General features: G+C 37.9%; 1 protein-coding gene across 1 annotated transcript; it reads left to right on the forward strand.

Annotated features, from left to right (window-relative positions):
- Window positions 1-25,053, forward strand: baiap2l1b (BAR/IMD domain containing adaptor protein 2 like 1b). The gene is made up of 8 exons (XM_082186849.1): window positions 1-378; window positions 4,391-4,546; window positions 4,640-4,742; window positions 5,155-5,368; window positions 11,354-11,413; window positions 15,822-15,990; window positions 23,081-23,121; window positions 24,346-25,053. Exons 1-8 carry the CDS (start codon window positions 112-114, stop codon window positions 24,416-24,418), a joined length of 1,083 nt encoding a protein of 360 aa, XP_082042975.1. The 5' UTR covers window positions 1-111; the 3' UTR covers window positions 24,419-25,053.
- Window positions 25,054-25,115: the final 62 nt, after the last annotated feature.

The following is a 25,115-nucleotide window of genomic DNA, read 5'->3' on the forward strand; positions in this document are numbered from 1 at the left end:
TCTCTAACCATTATTAGTCATTGTACATGAGATATAAATGCAGCTCCTTTGACACTCGCTTCCATTACAACGCCTGACTTTCAATCTCGTTGTTCACTTTGTTCCTTTATAATGCTCGCACCAAAAAGTGTGTTGTCATCTTCACAATGCCTTTTTTTCTTGAAAGCCATGATCACACTGACAGCTGATAAGAACCTGCGACCTTGTTCTCTTTGTTCTCTGCAGTGTCTTGAGACTCTCACTCACCGTCAGATGGACATGCAGAAGTTCATCGCTGACGGCTGTCGAGAGGCTCTGCTGGAGGAGAAGAGGCGCTTCTGCTTCCTGGTGGACAAGCACTGCAACTTCTCCATCCAGACCACAGCTTTCCATGACAAGGTTGGTTACTTCAGTTAACACAACTAAGGCCTGTTCACACCAAGAACGAGAACTCTAACAATGACTAAATAAGCAAAATGTTATGTTTATTCTAAACACATTATTGGATGGATTTTGATTGGCTGTCAAGGTTTTTATTGTCCACTGAATCGCTCTGAAAATGATTCCAGCAACATATCATTCCTCTGTGTCGGTATAGTTATGGAGGTGATGTGTACTCCACTATTTACTTAGAGCAATCTTTAAAACTTCATGGTTATCGTTAATATTTTAGTTATCATTCTTGGTGAGAATAGGCCATTTTTGCTCCCCCAAAACAGGGATCTATGTTGTTAAAGTTGCATTTTTATTTTATTATTGGTCTTGGTTTGGTACGCTTTTGGCAAAATTTCAAAGCGTTCCAAAATGTTTATGCAAGTCACATGCAAGTAAAACTGTCCTGTGATTGGTCAGAGTGCAACTGCTCATATCAGTTGCATTATCAATCCATCATCCACCAAGATGGATTGATAAGTTCACTCCTCAGGCTCATTGTGGCTCTATCTTTAGCTGTCGTTACACACACTTTTACAAATGTATATGAGCATTCCCGCTCTAACTAGCTATGTATATATAACTAACTAGATTTTTTCAAATAAAGACAAGATAACACTGATTTTAGTTACAGAAAATGACATATGACACAGTGGGCAACTGAATATAGCGCAACATAGTTTGAAATCAAGGGTTTAAAGACCGTCACACACAGAGTAACGTGTTCATGCAGGCTACAAATGCACACTTCAGAATATTTGACAGCTGGATTCAACTAAGCCTGCAAGGTTTAAGTGATTATATTGAGCATCCATATGGTATAATCAAACGTATCTTTTGGGGCGCTCTCAGAGTATGCATTGATTTGTCATTTTAACTGTTGGAAATTGGTCGTAAAAGTGGACTTCAAAGATTTATTATCCTTTTGCGTCCTCTATTGGGCATGATCTGCAACTAGTCGACGTCAAGCTTAAAGTCAACTAGTATGTGCAACTCCTACTGTATAGTAGGTAAAAAACAGCAAGTGAAAACAGCAGTACATTTGAATTCACAGTACTCATGAAACCGCATGCAAAAGGTACCCGGATGACCTACTACTGGCGAGATTCTGAAGTGCATGTCCAATGGATATTATATTGTCCAATGGACAATATCTATCTATAAATTACAGGAACGTCTGTCTGTCTGTCTGTGTCTGTCTGTGTGTCTGTTATTCGCATATCTCTCGAACCGTTAGTCCGATGGATTTCAAACTTGACAGGTGTCTTGCTACGGGCACGAGTAAGTGCAGTGCCAAGTTTGACGTTGTTTGGATTAGAAATGCAAAAGATATCGGTAAATATATCGGTAAAAGAAGCACTTAGTTGGTTTAAAAATAAACATTCTGACATTAGAGGGTTGTGGTTTAAAGGGTCATGAAACCTTAAACCAAATTTTCTGAGATTTTAACAGAGGTATGTGTGTTGAACACCATTGAAGACAATATTAGCATCTGTTAGATTTAATAGTAGGGGGAAAATGGTGAAAGTTTTTTTATTTTATTTTTTAGCTATTTTCGTCTTCGGGGTTTAAAATCTTCATCGTGTCCACGTCACAGGCTGTGATGTGGCAGAGCACTATAGTACTTTGATGACTCATCGGTGTCTCATAATTATTCATGACACCACGTGGAACTTTCCAATGAGAGACATGTCATTTTTGCCATGAAGATAGCTCTGATTGCTGACATGGCATTAAATAAAAAAGATGATGATGATGATGAGAGACATGTCAAACTGTGATATTGCGTAGTAGATGAGAGAGGCAATGATGGGACAATGATTGTTTGTTTTGTGGTGCAAAAGTTCCAGTGCATCTTTCCCCGTGATGCTGCCAGGGCTAGACTCTGACTGCGGGCGGTTGGTTGGCCATCAACCACGTACACATCTAAACTATGTGTGTGTAGCAACCATTCAATGGGAGAATGGTGGACTTCGGCCTTGTACACCAATGCAGGTTGCGTCGTCTAGTGAGTGATGCGGTTCCGAGGACTTTTCTATCGCTTCAGATATGTGTGTGTGTGTGTGTGTGTGTGTGTGTGTGTGTGTGTGTGTGTGTGTGTGTGTGTATGTAAAACCCTGACCGTTTTACATGCCTTTTGTTAAATAATCACTCGTTATTAAAATTTAGATATTTCGATAATACCTCAATTGTATGGAACATATGCTTAATTTGTGCAAATTTCTGTCACTGTCCATCTTTATTATGTGGGTTTAGGGGGTGCGTAGATCTAGGATATGTACGGAACGTTTTTGTTTTTTTAAGCGGAAAATTTATTATTTTCAAATATATGCATTTTATAGTGTGTATATAAACAAATATATTTTATAATGACATTATTATACATATACATATAAATGAACATTTATATGTTTTAAATACAATTATAATTACTGTAGGCTAATATATGTAGCAGGGCATTCAGTTACTTTTGAAAGGACAAAAATAAGGTGTCCGTGTATTTCATTAGACTTTAACTTTGCCAGCTATAAAAAAAATCTAGCATTTCCTCACGTTTTACCACTGATTTTTAGTGACAGTCAATATGCATGGGCCACTGGCGATGACAGTTTCCCCCCCTCCCCTCTCCCCTGCCGTGCCATACAACACCCACTCCCCTCCCTTCTTCTCACAGCCACCACGCCCAATTAAGTTGCATTTTTCAAAAAGATTGTGAGCTAGACTTGAGCTGAAAGAGGGGGGTTTCATGACCCTTTAAAAATAAACATTCTGACATTAGAGGGTTGTGGTTTATTCTGACATTAGAGGGTTGTGGTTTATTCTGACATTAGAGGGTTGTGGTTTATTCTGACATTAGAGGGTTGTGGTTTAAAAAATAAACATTCTGACATAAACACTGTCTGCTAAACAAAGTCAGCTACACTGTTTATTTCTGAATTTTACATTTTATTTACGGCCATCATTTGTAGTAGCCTTTTCACAAACTGTTTGCTTAAGCGTAGCGCTGGCCACTCCCCCTCTCACACTGCACACTGAGTGAGCACAGCACAGGACCAGAGACAGAGAGGGTCGAAGAAAGCAGCTTAAGTAGCATTTTCTCGGAGTTCACTGTGTAGCCTGTTCCCTGAATCGTCGCGCTTATTCATTTGTGGATGTTAACTGAATCTGTAAGTCAGCTACACTATTTATTTCTGAATATTATATTTTATTCTGGTGCGCTTTAACGTTATCACAACTGTGTAATAGTAGCCTATGCTATTCACCAACTAAACATCTCCTATTCAATGCGTTCACAGTCTCTTTCACGGCCATCATTTGTAGTAGCCTATTCACAAACAGTTCACTGTGTAGCCTGCTCCCTCAATCCTGTAGTTACATTTTCCATGTTTATTGTATGTCATTATGTCAGTATCAGTATATGATTTCTACCATGCACAAATAAAAATGTCACTGAACTTTTGCTGTGTAATTGTAACAATGAGCAGATTTCCACAGATTTTGTGCTCGCACCCAAAGTGCGCTCACATAAAGCCACCTCACAGTACTAAATGTAGTTATTTTTCGCTACTTATTGCGCTTAAACAGTCAAATACACACAATGTCAAAATGCCAGTGAGTGCCTCTTGGCGAGTCTTCATGTAAACAGTTATGTTTTAAGTGAAAGTAAACAGTTGATGTTTATGACAGTATAATGGATCTGTGCGTCAGGTCTTAAAGTGACAGCAGCCTAATAAACCTGCTGCCAAATTATGAGATAATATAAAAAATATCTATATAGCAGTTTTCCCCCCATGGTATCAATGTCAAAATTGTGGCCAGTGAAAATGTTGAGTGGCTAGTAACTTTGAAAAAGCACTAGCCACAGCGACTACTGAGCAAAAAAAGTTAATGTCAAGGCCTGAAGACCTTCATGATTACTGCAGCTGCTCATGTGCTCTCTTTTAACTCTTGGATCTGATACCTTCTTGTGTTTTTGAAGGCTCGAGAGCTTCTGTCAGAGAACCTGACCAGCTGGCAGGACAAATGCAGTGACGCTACCAATGTCCCCGACAGTGTGATGTCCATGATCGAAGGTCTGCGCACTCCAGTGGCCAACACTCCTCAGGCGTCTCCATCCCTCCAGCGCCACAGCAGGGTGAGGACACCAACTCCTACACTACGTAATGAGTACAGTGTGCAGGCCAGTTGTGTTATGAATTCATACCTGCATTTTTCTGTACCTGTACAGTCCAACTCGGATGCACTGATTCCGGCACCTCCATTGCCGCCTCAGACGAGTCCTCTGGCCGGCATGTTCAATCAGGAGTCCTCCAGACAGGAGAGAGAGTCTGGTGAGCATCACCTTACATATTACATAGATTTATCCTTCCAGTCTCACCTCTGTAATCTAAAATCAGCATGAGCTTAGATTTGACCCTGTTACTTTCCTAAAACGCATCCCTGATCTAATTTTGCATGACTCTGCCTCTAAACTTTTATTTTTAATTGTTGTAGTTTTGGATTTAGTTAACAATAACAATACTTTTTGGGATACATTGAGAAGCTTTTTACAGTTCAGTCACAAATATTGTGACAAATATTAAGGCAGTGAATTACAAATTGTTATATACTGTCCAAATTCACACTTGAGCAATTAAATTCAAAGAACTATAGTCCGATATGCCACATTGTCAGCATCTGTATTCAAATGTATCAGTACAGGTGAAGCTTTGAGGACGTGTTGTCTTGTCTTTTTCCCTCTAGACTACTACAACGAGGACAGTGGATTGTCCAGGTCTGTGTCGATGGCCACTGGCCTCAATCTCACAGACAAAAGACCCAAAGTACGCACCATTTTCCCCCACAAGTCTGGAAACAACCAGACGCTGCTGAGCTTTGAAGAAGGAGACATCATCACACTGCTGATTCCCGATGAGAGGGACGGCTGGCTGTACGGAGAGCTGCAGAACACCAAACAGTGAGTGCAACTTGTCTCATTTATAGGAGCTGCAAGGAGTTTGATGTCAGAGTTCAGTTTGAGTTCACTTTTTAGCACCACATCTGATTCTGGAGATCTGGTTCATGAGGACATGTCTATACATTTTTGTAATGACTCAATAATAATAATAATAATTTGGCTTTAAAGCTTGATTGTAAACTGCTTTTTGCGCTTAAACACACAAAATAATGTAAAAATGTCGGCCGTGGCGAGTATTCACGTAAACACAGTCAGTTATGTTTTAAATGAAAGTAAACAGTTGAGAAAGAAAACACATGTGTAACAGAATAATGGATCCATTTGTCAGGTCTTAAAGTGACAGCAGGTTTTGAGATAAAAGCTCAAATTATGAGATAATATTAAAAATATCGATAATATTTTTTTTCCAATGGTATCAATGTCAAAATTGTGGCCAGTGAAAATGCTGAGAAGCCAATAACTTTGAAAAAACACACTAGCCACAGTGACTGGTGAGCAAAAAAAGTTAACGTCAAGCCCTGTATGTTATATAAACAATAATCTGGAAGTTGGAAACCAAAATTGTAATTGAAAACAAAATTGTATTAAGTGCTCAGCCCTACGAACTATGTGTTTTTAAGAGCGATGTGCAGGTAAAGTTTGGCTTGTGAACGTCATCCAGTCACATCTCAGATGCACAGAAGTGACTCAGGAGCTGGAGAGACCTCATGTGTACACAGCTGTGGTGGCAGTCTGCAAACCAGCTGTGAAGAAGAAAACCAGTTCATTTGTGTGTCAATCAATGCCACGTGAAACCCTGTTAGAGAGAGCAGACGGGGCGGCAGCTTATCTGAGATGCAGAACACAATCTCCCCACGGACCTGAGGACTTTCAGCAGGTGGAGGGGACGTAATCAGAATAACACAGTTATGGCAGAGAAAGCGATCTGAGCACACCAGCAGTCCTGCCAAAAACTGATGTTGTTGGTTTGAGAGAATGCAACCAGATGGCCAAACAGACAGGGTGTGTTCAGAATGCATTCAGAGCCGCCAATGTCTCTGCCACAAGAGTCAAGTGAGAAGATGAAGTTGGAATAGAGCTAGTAAACTTTCAGGATAAAGACAAGTGGTGCAAATACAATTCAAACTTCGCCCGTTGATTTTCCTTTGCCTTCCAATGAATCCCTTCTTTATATCTTCGCACTCCAAGTTGAATGCATTTGTTCGCATTAGGGCGTTTTCTGACCTGTAGATCGTTTGCTTTGTCCTGAAACTGGGATTAAATCTGTTACAGTGTTGCATTTTCTTCTTGGTTCGGTTCGCTTTCACAAGGCAACATTTCTAAACGGACCTCACGCGCGAGTAAACCGTCCTCTCATTGGTCAGAGTGCACCTTGGCTTTCATCTTGTGGAGTAAATCCCAAACATTTATGTTTTTAAGCCACTGTTCCGGAGCCCATCTCTTTGAGACACTCAATAAAAACTTTTGAGAACTTTTAGGACTGATGTTCTGAAACATGTTCATTAGGGCTGGGTATCGATTCAGATGTTCCAGATCGATTCGATTTCGATTCACAAGCTCTCAAATCGATTCGATTCGATTTCGATTCGATTTTCGATTTCGATTCTCGATTCGATTTTCTATACTCGATTCTCGATTCAACTCAATGAATATAGATTTAATACTTATACTATATTTATAAAAAAGAACAGTGAACATAAGTTTACAAGTGGGTAATTAATAAAAAGAAATTAAGAGCCACAAACCTGTATACTAAACACTTTTATTTTAGGTACACTTGGGTACATTAAAACAGAACCCATCTCTAATTTTCAAATGCATACAATTATGTTAAATAAATACAATACAATTTTGATATAAGATGAAAAATGTATGCTGAAAAAAGTCAGAACAGTCGCATTCCTTGATCAAACAGGATCAGGTTATTTCATTTTTAAGATAAAATAATCATAACATTTTACAAAATTTGCTGTAACATTGAGGCTACAAGCCTATGAACAATGTAGGACAACTAATACTGGCTTATTGGTGATAGTTCACCCAAAAATAAAAAATTATGTCATCATTTATGTATGTATTCATCATGTATAATAATTTTTTTCTTCTGCTGAACAACAGATTTGTAGTACATTTACATTTACATTTACATTTAGCTGACGCTTTTATCCAGAGCGACTTACAATTGCTATATATGTCAGAGGTCGCACGCCTCTGGAGCAACTAGGGGTTAAGTGTCTTGCTCAGGGACACATTGGTGTCTCACAGTGGATTCGAACCCGGGTCTCTCACACCAAAGGCATGTGTCTTATCCACTGCGCCACCACCACCCCTGTATTACTACAGCATTTCACCTCTGCATTACAAATCACGCAAATAGCTTTGTTCTTGTCCACAACACTATCGTCGTCGTCTTGCTTGCGAAATCTAAAATGCTTCCATACCTCTGACTTTTTATGTGAAGGTGGCATCAACGTCGACAAAGCACCTGAAACCGCCATTTTAAGCACTGAATGAATGAATGAATGACAGGTTCGCCTCTCGCTCCTTGGTAACATCGCGCAAGGCAAATAAGAGGGTGACATCTAGTGGAGAAGACTAGTAATTAGATTAACGTTAATCTTACGTTCAATGTTTGCAGAAAAAAATATGGAAAAAAAATCGATTCGTGGCCTTTGAGAATCGATTTTGAATCGACCACCTTTTTATAAACGATTAATCGAAAAATCGATTTTTTTGCCCAGCCCTAATGTTCATCCGACCAAATTTCAGTTAGGCATTTCACTTTGTCTTTGCTCCAGTTTAACCCACGATGCATTTTGAGAGGCATCAGCAAAACAAACACAGCTGCTTTTCGTGCAATGTACGTAATTACCTTTATTACATTATGTTCGCGGGTCCATTGGGCCGAATTGCTTTCTCACCACATAACTGGGGAGCTTCAAAGTTAAAGGAATAATTCAGTCATTTACTCAGTCTTTGCATTTTGGTTAATCTGTAGTGACTCACTTAGTTGTTTATATGTGTTGGTGGTGTTCTGCAAACTTGTCTGACCCCTATAGGGAACGATTCATGAAGTCAGACTTGTCACCTATAGTAGCAAACCATTAATATGTGCCATATTACACGCAAGCACCATTTGCTAAATGAGGCATTTTAAAGCACTACTACGACCTGTTCAGACAAAATGACTGAGTGCTTCTATTTAAAGAGAACTTCAGACTGATTGACGGTTCTTATTAATAATACATTTGCCAGGTCAATTAAAATGTCCTCTCGTGCTCTTAAATGGTCTTAAAATCACTGGTGAAACTTTCCGGCTCATGTCTACAGATCATTAGCCGCGTTCCCATTACAAATTTGTGCGATATCTTCTAAATGTCGATAAAAAACTATTGCGAAATGACGACGTTTCCATTAACCGATGTTTTGCGACTAAAACATATTTTTTTCCCTCTCGTAATAAGTCATTCCAACAATTATAGCAACGGATGTTGGTAGATTTACATATATCCCAGCCACCGCAGTTTTATTTTTAACTGAAGGAGACGTAGGCGTGTTATCCAAGCTTTAATTAATGTCAAGGAAACTTTGGGAGCGGCTGGTGTTTCTCCCTCCTATCTGCTTCAAGATCTTAATTGTGGCATAATTGTTGTTTAGAATCCAGTATTCCCGTAATTCTTAATAAAGAACTCTTGTCTCGTCTTCTGTCCAAACACACCGCGTCATCTACGTCAGGTGACCTGTAAATGCACAAAAACTGTTTCCATTTCAGTTTTTCGAAACATTCCTTTTTCGAATTGCCTGAAAAACCACCTCATGTGAGCATAAAAACTTTTTTTGCGATATATGGGAGTTTTTGCCAAATTTGCATTTTTCCATTGAGTGTATTTTCAATCCGCAATTTCAATTTGCACAATTTGAAGGGTAATGGAAACGCTGCTACTGTATCACGGCTCCTTCACAAGTTCCTCGGGTCTGTTCAATTAAAGTTCACAGTTAAGCACACCCAAGCACAGATAGATAAATATTAACATTCTTTACACAAGGGAAGAAGTGGAGAGATTTGGCCTGGGATTTGTTTGTTTTTTTGTAAGCAATATGACAATTTTGCTCTGTTGTCCTGTAAGTGAAAGACTATATTTTTAAAATGCATCTCCTGACAGTGTTTAGTCAACATTTAGGAGTATACTAGAATGTAGATTACCTTAAAGCTAGCAGATGTGGACAATAGTTGGGCCCTATGATTTCCGCAATGCGGAAAACGCGGACAGAGTCACGGAATTCAGTCATAAAAACGGGATTTTCCTGTATAACGCGGAATTTCATGGAATTTGTCAAATTTTTATGAGTAAATAAAAAAGCAGGTCAGTACACTTAAATCAAATCGTGATCTAGACTAGTGTCTGTGAATATTAAACTGCAAAACGGCAACCTGTCATAATAAAAGTTCGGTTTAACCTGAAAAAATGATGACCGAAAAATATATTACTGTTGTACAGTAGAATTTAGCTACGTCTCAATGTAATAATAAAACTAACAATAATAATAATAATAATAATAAATTATTATTAAAACTTAGTTTTTTAAGGAATAATCACAATTTTTCCTCCATGAGTCATTTGCTGTATACACTATAAGTTCTTCAGACCAATTTGGTTTCTACGTTCTTGAAAGAATCAGCACTGATGATTTACAACAAAACCAGCCAATACAGTCCTTTTAAGAACATAAAATGCTTCTCTGATCTTTTTTTTTTGTTCAAAACTTTGCTGAAAAACCTGTTGCACACAGTCTTCTGTCATTTGATTTATAGTTTGTGTTTTTAGCAAGTAAAAGACCTTTTAGTGCAATTGTAAATGCGTCCCTCTTCAGGTTGTGGTTCACACGTATTTCCGCTATGAAAGCTTTACTGATTTTTTATTTTTATTTTATAAAATATACTAACTTGCTAGTTGTTAGTGTTAGTTATATTTCAAGACGAAATATAATCTATTCCTATTCCAAGATGAGTGCTTTACTAGACTAAAGCAATTATTAAACAAGTTTACTTGATGTATCCACAAAAAAACACTTTAAAATGTATCAAATATGATCCTTCAGGCTTTTAAGCAATGTGTATCTGTCCATCTCTTGATCATCATTGTATTGCTTTGCATTATATGTTTTAAAACTACAGAGCTTTGATCATAAAACTAAGCATTTAAAAATCATCTCACTAAGATGGAGATATAGAGTGATATTTATATGCTTTCTATAAGGATCTGCTATACTGTTATAAAGATCTCATTGATTTACATCACAAGATATCAGGATTTCATCATACTTTTTGACCCTATGAATATCAGCAACTGCACCAAATATATTACAATGCATATTTTTGCTCAGTTTTGGTCTCTGAATAAAAGTGAGGTGTTTTTTCTCCCTCTAGTTTGAGCTTCATTATTCTTACTATATGAGCCATGAAAGCCTGATGTATCAAATATAATATAACACATTAAACATAGAACCTTTGGAAAAAAATCTGAAAAATGCATATATAAGTTCAAAGTCTACATAAACCTCCATACAATACACTATTTGTCTTTCCCCGTGCCTATCAGGGGTGGAGGCCATTCTAGTAATAGAGTTTCCTATCTATATTTACATTCCCTCAGATTATAAGAACATAAAGTCCTGAGGAGAACGCTCACACCAAGACAAACACTGCCTCTGTGTTTGAAGTAATGACAGGCTATGTGCATTTGATGACCTCACACGACCACACGTTCAATGACGGCCCTACACTTGGATTTCCTTTCTGAGAATGCAATGCAACTCTCCATGTTCAAATTGCTTTCAAAACGCTTCTCTCTGAGTTTTTATGTCCCAGAATGTCCAGACTGTGTTCAGTAAACACAGTGTGGACATTATAGCAGATAAAAGCATCCACTCTTTTTTCCATGTTAGTGGTTTATGCTGTCTGTCTGTCTGTGTGTGTTTTTACAGGCGGGGCTGGTTTCCATCATCTTACTGTCGTGCATTCACAGAGCCAGCAGTAAATAACAGGTAATCAGAAACCACACACACACACACACACACACACACACACACACACTAACACGGTTCTTTGTTGTCCTGATTAGCTCTGATACTGATCGCTGCGCCTCGGAAGAGAAGGAAACACAAGCTTCACAGCAGTCAAGCCCTATTTTAAGACTTTTACAGCCATTATCTCAAAAAACACATCCTCAGATTTTAGATTCTCTCTGTATTGCATGGATCAACAAAAGGCGGGAAAGAAGCTTGACGACAAAAAAAAAAAAGACAAGAGAGCCGTGTGTGTTTTCAAACAGGTTTCCTGAACACTCCCCATATACATTTAGGGCTCGAATTTCGGCGCGGGTATTGCGCATAATTTTAAACATTCCCGCAGTAGGGGTGTAACGATACATCGATATGGATCGATGCATCGATATAACGTCTAACGATACGATGCATCGATTCCACTCTTAAAATATCGATATACACCTTTATTTTGACACTCCACATTCTCACGTAACATCCTTCCGCCAAAGCGCACATTTTCGTTTACTCACCAACCGCCTGCCGGTGTGTCTTTATAACGTTAATCTCCTCATCTGAAATAGACGCCTGACAAGACTGACTAAACCCTAAGTTTTTTCACAAAAGCCGGTTGTCCGCTGTCAAGGCATCGCGAGTTCATGTTTTACAGAGCAGAGACAAGCACTCGCACCCTTGATGGCGAACGCGAGTCCGTTTTAGCGACTCAGCGCGCAGTATTCAGGTCAGATGTCACTTTGAAAAGACGCGCTGGCTAAGAGGAGTTTCGTCAAAGCTGACTAAGTGATCGAGGGTGGATAATTTCAATGAACTCGTGATATCTTCTTCAGGGCGTAAAAGGAAAATAAAACCGGAAACATTTTCACAGAACCTTACTAAAGCAGTTCGTTTAGTGGTGAGAGAAAAGCTCTCTGTACTGCGTGTACGTTATCACAACAACAAAGTTTGTCAGGCGTCTATGTCACCTGAGGAGATTAACGTTACGAAGATTAACCGAGTGTTGTATTATTTATCATAGCAATTACTTGATTTTGTTTGACTCTGAGAAATGTGAATCTGCTCTGCAAAAAAAAACAAAAAAAACTTTTAACATATTAAAGCATACTTTCAATTAACTTTGATTTTGTAATTTACCTGTATTTAAGTTATTATTATTATTAATCAAAACAACCCAGCTGCAGTTTGATTGATATTACTTGGAATGCACAATAATAATAATAAAAAACATGATTTATGAAAATGAACAAGAACGGAGTACTTGCAAATGACCTCTTCTGTTGTAAATGTCTCAATTGGGAGAGAGTGTGCAATTTTTCAAAGAGTTTAATTAAACATTCATGTTATATATTTTGGTTGCATTTGTGAGTTAATAAAAACGTAACTGGTTGTGTGAACATAATATCTAAATATCGATTAATCGATCGATATAGCCCTGAATCGAATCGAATCGTATCGTAGAATTTTTTGAAGTATCAGCAAATATCGTATCGCTGGCTGAGAGAATCGATATCGTATCGTATCGTATCGTGATGAACTGTCCGATTTACACCCCTATCCCGCAGGTCTCTCACTTATAATGCAGGAGATTCCCGCAAACATTCATTCACTTTAGCATGTAGGTTGTATGAGTAAATTAATCCACACGGATTATAAAATCAAATCATTCATTTTAAAACTTTCTGCGAGACGCAATTTCACAAACCGTGTGAGTGATTCAGCGGTGCTGCGGTGGTTTTCTCTGTGCACATACATAAGGCCGCATCATAAACAGCTCGCAGTGAGTTATTTTTTAGCGGATTTTAGCGATTTCATTTTTATTAAATCATGTCAAAATTCCGGTCTTGTGAGTATCCTCGTAAACACAGTCGGTTATGTCTTAAATAAACATAAAACGCATAATGAAAATAGTATAATGGATCCATGCACTTGCTCTTAAAGCTAGCATTAATGTTGATAAAACAACAAAAAAAAAGCTTTAACTTTAAGAAATGAGGATTAATAGCCTATGTATTTAATTTAGTCAGGACTAAAAGACTATCCAGTGTTATTTTACATTTTGATTACTTTATTCAGTTTCTGTAGTATTTCTGAATACTAGTGTTAGACCTAAAAACTTCTCTTTATTTCTCTTTATTTGTATCTTCATTCTATTGTATTTATTTGTGCTCCTTTTTTCAATTTAATTCAAAGATTGAAATCAAGCTTCCTTGTGTTGTGTAAACTCTTAACAACAAAATTACCCCATTGTAAAAACACAATGAGTGAGCAAACATTTAGGTGAGATAAATGTAATAAAAAACAAATACCCCCCATAAGAATGACCTAAGGCGGGAATTCCCCCCCCCCCCATGTCCACTTGAACAGTCAATGCAATATTGCTGTGTCCGGCTCAAATAAACAGAGCAATGTTTTAATAACATAAATAGCATTGAAAAAAACTTAAAAAAAACAAAAAAAAAAAAAAATGTAATTCTGTCATTTACTCACCCTGATGTTGTTCCAAAAACAAAGGAATATATTCTGAAGAATGTTGGTAATCAAACAGTTTCGGTTTCCCATTGACTTCCATCGAATGACCCAAAAAATATAATGGAAGTCAATAGGAACTGAAAACTTTTGTTTACCAACATTGTTCAAAATATTGTCTTTTCTGTTTGACAGTTCCTACAGGTTTAGAAAAACATGAGGGCGAGTAAATGATGACAGAATGAATTTTTTTTTATTTTTGGTTCAATTATTTGATTAGCTGCAGATTTTCCACACTCTCTGACTGTCATGCTGTCAGCAGAGAGTGAAACACTAGAAATAGGCTTACCCGGACTGACCCAGGCGTGCTTTATAAGACTTCTAATCCCTTGTGCTCTTTCCCACTGACATTATTCACAGTGTGTGTGTGAGGTCATATCATGCATCTACCTCAGCTGATGTTTGCTTGAAGAACACAAGACTTGATGCTTTCTGATATCAAATGAAATCTGAAATTCTGAAATCCTTTCCCCTTGGACCCTGAGGGGTCCCTGTAATGCCTGATCAAAAAGCCTTTTGTGTTGCTGATTATGAATGGTAGCATGTTGGAAATACGCTGCAAACACTCACAACGCAACCAAATACAGAAACACACTGCAAATGCTCACAATGCAACCAAACACAGAAACACACTGCAAATACTCACAACACCAAATACAGAAACACTGCAAATGGTCACAACGCAACCAAATACAGAAAACGTGCTGCAAATACTCACAACGCAACCAAATACAGAAAACGTGCTGCAAATATTCACAACGCAACCAAAACACAGAAACAAACTGCAAATATTCACAACGCAACCAAATACAGAAACACACTGCAAATACTCACAACGCAACCAAACACAGAAACACACTGCAAATACTCACAACGCAACCAAATACAGAAACACACTGCAAATACTCACAACGCAACCAAACACAGAAACACACTGCAAATACTCACAACGCAACCAAACACAGAAACACACTGCAAATACTCACAACGCAACCAAACACAGAAACAAACTGCAAATATTCACAACGCAACCAAACACAGAAACACACTGCAAATACTCACAACGCAACCAAACACAGAAACACACTGCAAATACTCACAACGCAATCAAATACAGAAACACACTGCAAATACTCACAACGCAACCAAACACAGAAACACACTGCAAATACTCACAGCGCAACCAAACACAGAAACACACTGCATATACTCACAACGCAACCAAATACAGAAACACACTGCATATACTCACAACGCAACCAAATACAGAAACACACTGCAAATACTCACAACGCAACCAAACACAGAAACACACTGCAAATACTCACAACGCAACCAAACACAGAAACACACTGCAAATACTCGCAATGCAACCAAACACAGAAACACACTGCAAATACTCGCAATGCAACCAAATACAGAAACACACTGCAAATACTCACAACGCAACCAATTCAGAAACACTGCAAATACTCACAGCGCAACCAAATACTGGAACACTGCAAATACTCACAACGCAACCAAATACAAAAACATGCTGCAAATACTAACATCCTGATTGTATGTGAGTATTTGAAGTGCGTTTCTGTATTTGGTTGCATTGAGAGTATATTTGCAGTACGTTGTCAAACTGATGATGTTTTCTTAATTTGCTGGTGTTTTTTTCTTTCGATATGCATGTTTTCTTCAGTTGCAGCGCATTGACCTCTCTTGGCCACCATAGATTTCCCTTGATACCACCCAAAGCTTCTGTACAATTCAGAACATTGAACTGTGTATTAACTATACATTATTTGTTAGAGTAATAAATGCAGAAGGATAAAGGATAGGATCAGTGTTCTGATGGTGACTTGATTGTTTGTTGCAGTATTGCTGGAAACCCTCCGATGCGCAGTAAGAGCGTAGCCAACCTCATGCAGCAGGACCCAGAGGACTACATGATGGTTCTGCCTCCAGCGGACTACAGCGATCCGCCCGCCAGGAGAAACTCCACCAAGAGTCTGATGCAGACATACACCCCACACACTGAAAACTCGGTCAGTCTTCTTCATCTTCCTCCTCATCTCTCCCCCCTATCTCTCCCCCCTATACACACACTGAATGGTCACTCTAGGCTCATAGAGTCTGTTCAGATTATGGTTGCTCTTTGTTTGACTTGTGGTTGTCGTCCTACCGGCGATTAAAATAGGCCAAAAGATCCCATTTACTGACATTGAACTGTGGTGAGAGGGTGTAAATAACCTCCCAGGACACATAGCATCATGGCTGTGAGTTTCCATTGGCAAGCATCAAAAAGTACAAGTCTGTTTAAGCTCTAAATGCTGTTATTAATAGGGTAGGCTGTGTTCATTTAATTTAGCTCAGAACAATTTAGGCTCATGTGAAGTCCTCTCAGGTATAGGTGTGGGTATAAATGTGTCACAGGCCGTGCCTTGTATACACTCATGGTCCTTGTGTCTGAGTGGATCAGAGGATCAGGATCACTTTAAAGAGGATTGCCGGTGGAGCAAAGCTAAATCCAAACTGCTCGCATAGACGAGTGACACCTGAGTGACAAAGAAGTCTACCCATTCAAACCCACTGTTTATTTTGACCTCATGAGACCGAGTCGTTGTTCGGCAGATGTAGCTGACAGATCATATTACAAATTGTAATGGGAGTGGGAGATAGGGCAGTATGACTAATGCAATTTTTGCTGGGAATTCAACTCCCTAATGCATTTATTACATAAGTATGTACTAGTATCATCTACGTGGTTATGTTATGTAATGTCTACATAAATCATTTAATTAAATAATAAAAAAATTAAAGAAAATTCCAGTAACTTAAAAGCTGCAAACCCAAAGATAAGATTATTCATAACAAAACAAAAATGATATGTCTGACATATGAGCAAAACTAGCTTCACATTATGAAGCACTTGTTTAAAGACTCAAAACTGCATGATAAAATGATCGGACACATTTTGAATCTGTTGTAAAATGGCTGATGTAAAAAGACACCTACAAACCCTGTGACATGTGACCACACATCAGTTGAACTCTATTAATGCACCATATTGCTTGACTATGTTTACACCGGACAACATGACCTGAGAATCAATACCTGAGAGATGGATGGATGGATGGATGGATGGATGGACGGATGGATGGATGGACGGACGGACGGATGGACGGACGGACGGACGGACGGACGGACGGACGGACGGACGGACGGATGGATGGATGGATAGATGGATAGATAGATAGATATTAAAATAATTTTGATATTTAAGAAAATAAGCAAGGCTCAAACATCCATTTCGTAACAGATGTGCGTGTTTATTTTAGCACATCCGTCAGTGAAAAAACACACTACAACCTGTAAAACATTGAAATAAATATCAGTAAATAATGGTAACCTAAATAATATAAGTTAAATATGATTTGTATCATAGTCTACCGCTCTGCACTAAAACAAAAGCGAGTGTGCATTCAAACGATTTAATAGCGCTTTTGAATACAGTGATTCAACAGCATATTGATATGGGCTCCCTGATGCCCTCTAATTAACAATATAATTACCCAACTATATAATTGTAAGAGAACGCAAAAGGATTGAAATACAGTGTAATTTCCTTTCCGAACATAGTATTCGGCTTGGGGTATATCCCTAATGCTGATCTTTTTTCTTTCTTTTACAAAGTACTACTGCTGCCCCGATGGAAATTTTATAACTATTTCATAAAAAATATTGTCTGGACTTTCCCTGGAAAGGAAATATAGAGAGCGGACCTCTTGTAACATTAATTTGACTACAGTATTATGCCATGGTCTGACTGAAAACTCGATTCTGATTGGCTGGAAGCTGTGCAATAAAACCATTAAATCACAGGTAGTTCCAGTTCAGGAGCACAGAAACGTATTAAACATTTTTAACGCACTCCGCTTTTTTGTCGAATGATCATATGCGTATGCAGAATTATTGGATCTGACTTGAGCTTCGGGTGCGTTGAAATACTTTTTCAGCTAGGATGTGACGCGTTCTAATCAATAATCAATGAGATTAGCGAAGAAGTAAGAATTACCAATATTTTTCCCACTAAAACGTTATTCTATTTCTAAGTTATGAATAATTATGATGAAAAAATTATTTTGTATTTGTTAAATTATTATATGCTTTGATTTAGTTTCCAAAGTGAATAGTGATATATTTACCATAGTGAATAAATACTATATCCAAAAAACTAGGCGAAAAGTACCCGGGTGAACCTGGCAAGATTTTGAAGTGCGTCCAAATAAACAATATTCTGATGAATATAGTAAATACTTTTCTAACATGCACAAAGTAATTACTTCTCACTGAATCTGAAATCGTATCTTTTGAATATGCAGCTAACGTATGACGTTTCTAACATGACAAGATATCCTAAAACACGGTAGCCCATTTTATTTGCATGCATGCAAACGCACGAGGCAGAACTGTGGACAGGGACACATTCCTACCAATGGATGTAAATGATGCTGTTTTGTGTATTCCCAGAAGTTATTGCGCCCACATCGATTTTCACACGAGCAGCGCGTTACGTAAAGCCAGCAACGCAACACCAGCACTGCGTCTTGTCACGGTCCACGTCTGCTGTATTATACTCATGCTAATTTTAGTGGTAGGGCTAGTCTAATGAGATGCATGAACTCTTTCCAGGGGTGTTCATTTAATGAGGTCTAATGCCTGTGCAAAAGTGTTATTTGCTTGGAGGAAGCCCTGATTTGTGATATTTGTGGGGTGCGGGTGTCAATGGCCAGGCTGTGAAAGTGGATACTGCTCTCTCTGGACGCGGTGAAATATTAATCGCTCACCAAATCCTCCAGCGAGCCTCGGCCTCCCGTCACACACACACACACACACACACACACACTTACATCCGGGCCACGGCTCAACCTTTCTGATGGAATTCCACACGGACTTCAACTTGAAACCTGCTTCTCGCAGGTCCACATATTAATTTGCCCCGTCGGCACCACGACTGTGGCTCACCTCCTGATACTGCGCACACAATAGAGCCAGATCTGTAGGTGTGAAGCCCTGTTGTTCGGCACCTGTCCTCCCTGCCGAGGCTTGGCGAGGGACTCGTGCCATGCAGTTACTCAAGCCAAGCTCGTCTATCCAGCCTGGAAAGCCGGGGTTAACACGGACACTTCTTCGTAAAAGCTCCCTCTATTAGTGGCTGTTAAGCAGGAAAGGAGATCTTCCTGTTCAAGCGAAGCAGAGGCTGTATTTTTCCACACACACACAAACACACACACAGTGTTTTATTTACAGGTGAAGAAGGCATTGTGAAAAATGCTCCCTTCTTGGTTTTCTGAGTGTGTGAAATAAAAAGAAAACGGCAGAGACTGAATTTCACTGACAACATCTGAACGCACGACTGCAGTCTTACTGGATGGTACAAGAACACAAAGTAGTGTCTAACCAGATTAAGACGATTTATATGTCCATGTTGATGATATAGACAAGATCTTGCTGAATATGCACAGCTGGCCGACAGCAGTGGATCGATATGATGCCAGATGCCCACTAAGTGAATGAAGAGGCATCTGTTGCCTGTGTTCGGTTAGTGAGGTGCACAACTGCCCTCTGGTGGAGACCGGCTCTGCTCAGATCTCACACACACACTATTGCACAAGTACTGCTGTTACTCATACTCAAGGCTATGCATTTCAGCAAATCACTTAAATTCAACATGAATGATGCCCTTGAACTGTGTGGCTTGTCAGAGTTGATCAAATTCAGGGTTTTTAGCAAAAAAAATACCACAGATTTACAACAAAGGAGAGACTGGAGTAGAGCTGCACGTTTTCTGGAGATTTTTCTGATAAAAATTGCGATTTAAAATGATTTATATTATTATTATTATTATTATTATCGTTACTAACTAAAAAATCTTAAACAAAACAGGGAACACTACTATTGTAAAATTTCTCTGTAAAATAAAAAGAGTATTTTATAAAATACAGGTTTATTTCACAGTATGACTAAAATTACAATACTAATATTTATGGCTGTTTTAATTATTTCATTTTCAATCAGAAAATCTTATTTCATTTTTTTTTTTAAGCTCCAGATTTGCTGTCCTTGTTTGTAGAGCTGCACTAGTTTGCCAAAAAAATTGCAAATATTTATAAAATATATATATATATATACAGTACAAGCCAAAAGTTTGGAAACATTACTATTTTTAATGTTTCTTCGGCTCATCAAGCCTGCATTTATTTGATCAAAAATACAGATTATTATTTTTTTATATTGTGATATATTATTACAATGTAAAATAATTGGTTTTCAATTTATTATACTTTAAATTATCATTTATTTCTGTGATGCAAAGCTGAATTTTCAGCATCATTACTCCAGTCTTCAGTGTCACATGTGACATCCAGTCTATCACATGATCCTTTAGAAATCATTCTAATATTCTGATTTATTATGAGTGTTGGACACAGTTCTGCTGCCTAATATATTTGATGAATAAAAGGTTAAAAAGAACTGCATTTATTCAAAATAAAAAATAATATATTTATATTAATATAAATATGAATAATAATATTTCTAATAATATAAATCTTCTTTACTATCACTTTTTATCAATTTAACACATCCTTGCTGAATAAAAGTATTAATTTTTTTATTTTTTTAAAGAAAGAAAAAAAAGACTGACCAGTAGTGTATATTGTTGTTACAAAAGATTTCTATTTTTAAAACATTTGCTTCTTTTTTATTTTTTTTTATTTATTTTTTTTATTCATCAAAGTATCCTAAAAAAGTATCACAGGTTATGAAAAAAATATTAAGCAGCAAAACTGTTTCCGAACGTTGACAATGAATCATCATATTAGAATGATTTCTGAAGGATCATGTGATAGACTGGAGTAATGATCCTGAAAATTCAGCTTTGCATCACAGAAATAAATGATAATTTAAAGTATAATAAATTGAAAACCAATTTTTTTAAATTGTAATAATATATCACAATATTACTTCTTTTTTTCTGTATTTTTGATCAAATAAATGCAGGCTTGATGAGCAGAAGAAACTTCTTTCAAAAACATTAAAAATAGTAATGTGTCCAAACTTTTGGCCTGTACTGTATTAACAATTATTATTGTTAAATAAAACTATTTAACAAAACAAGGAATATTACTATTATGATATATAAGTGTAACATAAAAAAATAGTATTGAAGAAAACCTTTTTTTATATATTACAGTATAAATGTAAAATGACAATCCTGATCATTTTGGCTGCCATAATTCATTTTCATTTTCATCAGTTAATGTTGATTAAACACTGCAGGGAGCCCTTAAAGCTTCTCTTTTTGTTGATAAGCGCTTCTCATTGCAAGTGTGTGAAGATGGCGCATGTTGCGTCCCAAAAGCACATTATAAGCGTCTCAAAGCAGAGATGAGTTAGTGTGTATGGAGCCCGATCACGAGCTGCTCGTGTGTAAATGAACACTCTGAAACACACACAGCATATATTTTTCAATTAAATCCCAGCCTTTGATTTGATTTTTGTCACGATTTTATTCCGCTCTATCATGCAGACGCTGAAGTCGTCTCGACAGGCCAGAGTATCACAGACATTAGTGGATGGACATCATGACATCATCAGTCAGTAAACTAAAAACATTGTGTTGTGGTTCTAGGTGGTTATGGTTGTATGTCTGCTTTTAAATTTGCATCTTGTGATATTTTGAGTCTTGCTTTGTTTGTTGATTCCGTCTCTTATGCATGCGTTTTGCATATGCACGTGACAGCGGCTGAGTGCATAAACTTGCACGCTAAATCCTAGACAGCCAATGAAAAGACTCGCTCTCAGCTGACACTTTCAGTTTCCTGCACTCATACCTGATGACGGTAATCAGATCGCGTGCGCTCTCATACCCGTCACAACAGTCACACGGCTTTATAACGTACTCGTGTTTCCAGCAGGACTAGATTCCAGACATTCAGTGAGCTCAACTATTCCTGTTAGACATCAAACCTGAATGTAGGAATGTCTGACCTTCCACACTGTTCAGAGCAGCTCTGATGTTTCTTTTATTGACGTTTAGGGCCGACTGATAGCGCACTACCATACCACTCAGAATATGTCTGCATTATATTAGTGTAAACGGCACGTTATGCAAAAATGTCAGTATGCATGGAATACATAAATTATCTAATACATTTGCCAAAAATTTACATCCAAAGCACACTGTATCCCCACAATGCAGTGCACTCAACTTGACCTTACATTTCCAGTGTGATTTAAAGGAACCAGAAGCAATGGATCATGTTTCATGCTGATTAGACATCCAAATGTTAAGAAATGTATGCACAAAATTGGATTAAATAGACAAATGTGACCCTGGACCACAAAACCAGTCACATGGGTAAATTTTTTTTTAAAGTGAGATTTATATACCACATGAAAGCTGAATAAATAAGCTTTCCATTGATGTATGGTTTGTTAGGATAGGGATAGAGATACAACTATTTGAAGATCTGGAATCTGAAGGAGCAAAAAAATCTAAACATTGAGAAAATCGCCTTTAAAGTTGTCCATTTATGTTGGCGATTGTGCTGCATTCACTCACAAACATACATGTTTTATATAGTTACGGTAGGAAATGTACTAAATATCTTCATGGAACATGATCTTTACTTAATATCCTAATGATTTTTGGCATAAAAGAAAAATCGATAATTTTGACCCATATAATGTATCGTTGGCTATTGCCACAAATAAAAACTTGTGACTGGTTTTGTGATCCAGGGTCTATCCTGTGATCTTTCTGGAAAAAAATAACTGTATTCCACTTGCTGAATTAAACATGGAACAAAATGAGGTCAAGTAACAACAAAGAAGCACATTACTATTCAAAACTTTTCTTGTTGAAATACTCATTCATTCACATACTTGTTTTTGAGTATAGAGTATAAACTGTACAGTACAGCTAGAATGAGTGTCTTTCTCAGACTGCTGTGTTTTAATCACAGCTCTTCCATGTTATTGGCCCACTGAGATGAACACATTCTGCTAATCACTGAGCTGATAGATCGACTCTGTAGATGTGTGACGTGTCCTGCTCTTTGTGTCCCGTAGGTCCCTCTGTCAAACGGGCTGCCGAAGCATCCTATCTTTGGGTGAGTATTAATGGATCATGTTTGTTGTCTGTCATCGATGCCTTGTGACGTGACTCAACTGGTGAATTGATATGCAATTAAAAGACTTTTTGACACTGATTTATTCACTTCCAATCAGACGAGAGCAGCCACACAGGCTTAGGACTTTCATCTCTTGCTGCATAATGGGGGAAAAAAATTAATAATAATCTTGACACACTAGAATATCGTGGTTTTGGGGCTAAGTAACCACTCCGAACACCCCATAAACTGCATAGCAACACACTTTAAACTATTCAGAACCAGACTAGACTGTAAAAGGAAAAGAAAAGAAAAAAGATGGATGACGTGTCTCCAAATGAACCCAAAATATCCCAGAAATGGCCGTTGACATTGTGCGCCGATGACGTCATCTGGAGTCTGCGTACATGGCTCCACACTGAGACCTTTTTTTTTTATGTGATGTGACAAAATGTTGTTAGATGTTGCACTGGTGCCACCACCACGTTGCCCAACTGATAAGAGCTGCCATTTGACGTGCATTTTGACACTGACGTGGAAACCGTGAGAAACACTGTGCCATGAACTTTTCAATCCACAAATCACCAACATTCACCATGGATTTAATGTAGTAACGCTCACTGTAACCATGACATTGTAGAAGAAATAGTCGAATGTTTTTACATTTTTCATCTCAGGGGTTCGTACAACATTTTGAGAGTGAAATTCAAGCGCTTTTTAAGAGATTCACACTTTTCTGCAGCACTTCAAAGCTTTAAATAATATCCTATTTAAATGTTATTTTTAATGTGATGACCAAAAACATGATTCGTTTGTCCTTCAAAGATTGTTCCCATTCGTAAAAGTTTCAAGATGTAGGAAAACCAACACTTGGTGGAAAAAAAAACAACACTTTTATTTAAAAAAAATAAAATAATAATAATTACAACTATGACCAGTAGGTGGTGGCAGATACCATTAGCCATTTCCACTCCCTAAAATAGTTTTGCTTTTGAATTGGTATTTAGACATTATCAAATCATCAAGAAATAAAATGTTGCCAAAGTTTGGCACTTTTTTTGTTCTGAAGTAGGAAAAGTCACATAAGTGGAAAGTGTCATAAAAAAAAAAGCTTATCTAAGGAAAGCACCATTCACAGTTTCTAAAGAAAACGTACAAATCTAGGAATTATAAACGTTCTTCAAATCTGTGAACAGCCGGAGTAACAGTCTTGTGTGTCCGCAGGGGAGGAAATCCATTCGCTACGGTAAAGCTTCGGCCCACAGTCACCAATGACAGATCAGCCCCCGCCATCTGATCGACACCACAGCTGGCCTTCATGCACTGCAGTGAACACACACACACACACACACATTCCCACCGGGCTCGCTGGAGTCAAGACAGAGACCCTCTGCTGAGGATGCTGGGATTCACAGTAACACACTGAAGCACACAAGACACTACAATTCTGTTGAACCACTATTTATGCCTGTCCCCTTAAAACCTCCTCCCTCTCTCTCTCCCTCTCTCTCTCCCTCTCTCGCTCTCTCTCTGTGTGTGTGAGAGAGAGAGAGATAATATATACTAGTTATATATACATCTTGAATGTGTGTGTATATAGAGAAAGAATCAATATGTATGCATTTAGCTGTACGGATCACTAAGGCAGGCAGTCAGAGTGTCATTCTGTAAATACAGGAGAATATGAGTGTGCTCTTAACTTTTTCAAATCATTGTCTAAAGTTTTATATTTACACTAGATGGGAACCTGCTTTAGCTGAGAGGTGTCCTGATGATAGTGATGTGAACCGAAATGCTGTTGACAAAAATTCTACTTATTTCAGGTGTTGTCTGAACTGGTCACTTATTCTTTAAAACAGTTGAGCCCAAATTATCCTGGTAACCAGTGGAAAGAATGAGCTTGACCTGATGGATTCCTGAGCGTGAAGTGAATGCAAGCGTTGCGATCCCTGTGAAGGTCGTAGATCGGAAAAGGAGAGCCATGTTTATGTAAG

This window comes from Leuciscus leuciscus, assembly GCF_965113295.1.
Source record: "Leuciscus leuciscus genome assembly, chromosome: 1".
Taxonomy (NCBI): Eukaryota; Metazoa; Chordata; class Actinopteri; order Cypriniformes; family Leuciscidae; genus Leuciscus; species Leuciscus leuciscus.

What these genes read in the sequence shown, in the direction of transcription:
- baiap2l1b (XM_082186849.1), top strand. Translation starts at nt 112, where the DNA reads ATGCTCGCACCAAAAAGTGTGTTGTCATCTTCACAATGCCTTTTTTTC. An exon ending in CCCCACACACTGAAAACTCG is followed by an intron (nt 15,991 to 23,080) that starts GTCAGTCTTCTT and finishes TGTGTCCCGTAG; the next exon opens with GTCCCTCTGTCAAACGGGCT. An exon ending in CCGAAGCATCCTATCTTTGG is followed by an intron (nt 23,122 to 24,345) that starts GTGAGTATTAAT and finishes GTGTGTCCGCAG; the next exon opens with GGGAGGAAATCCATTCGCTA.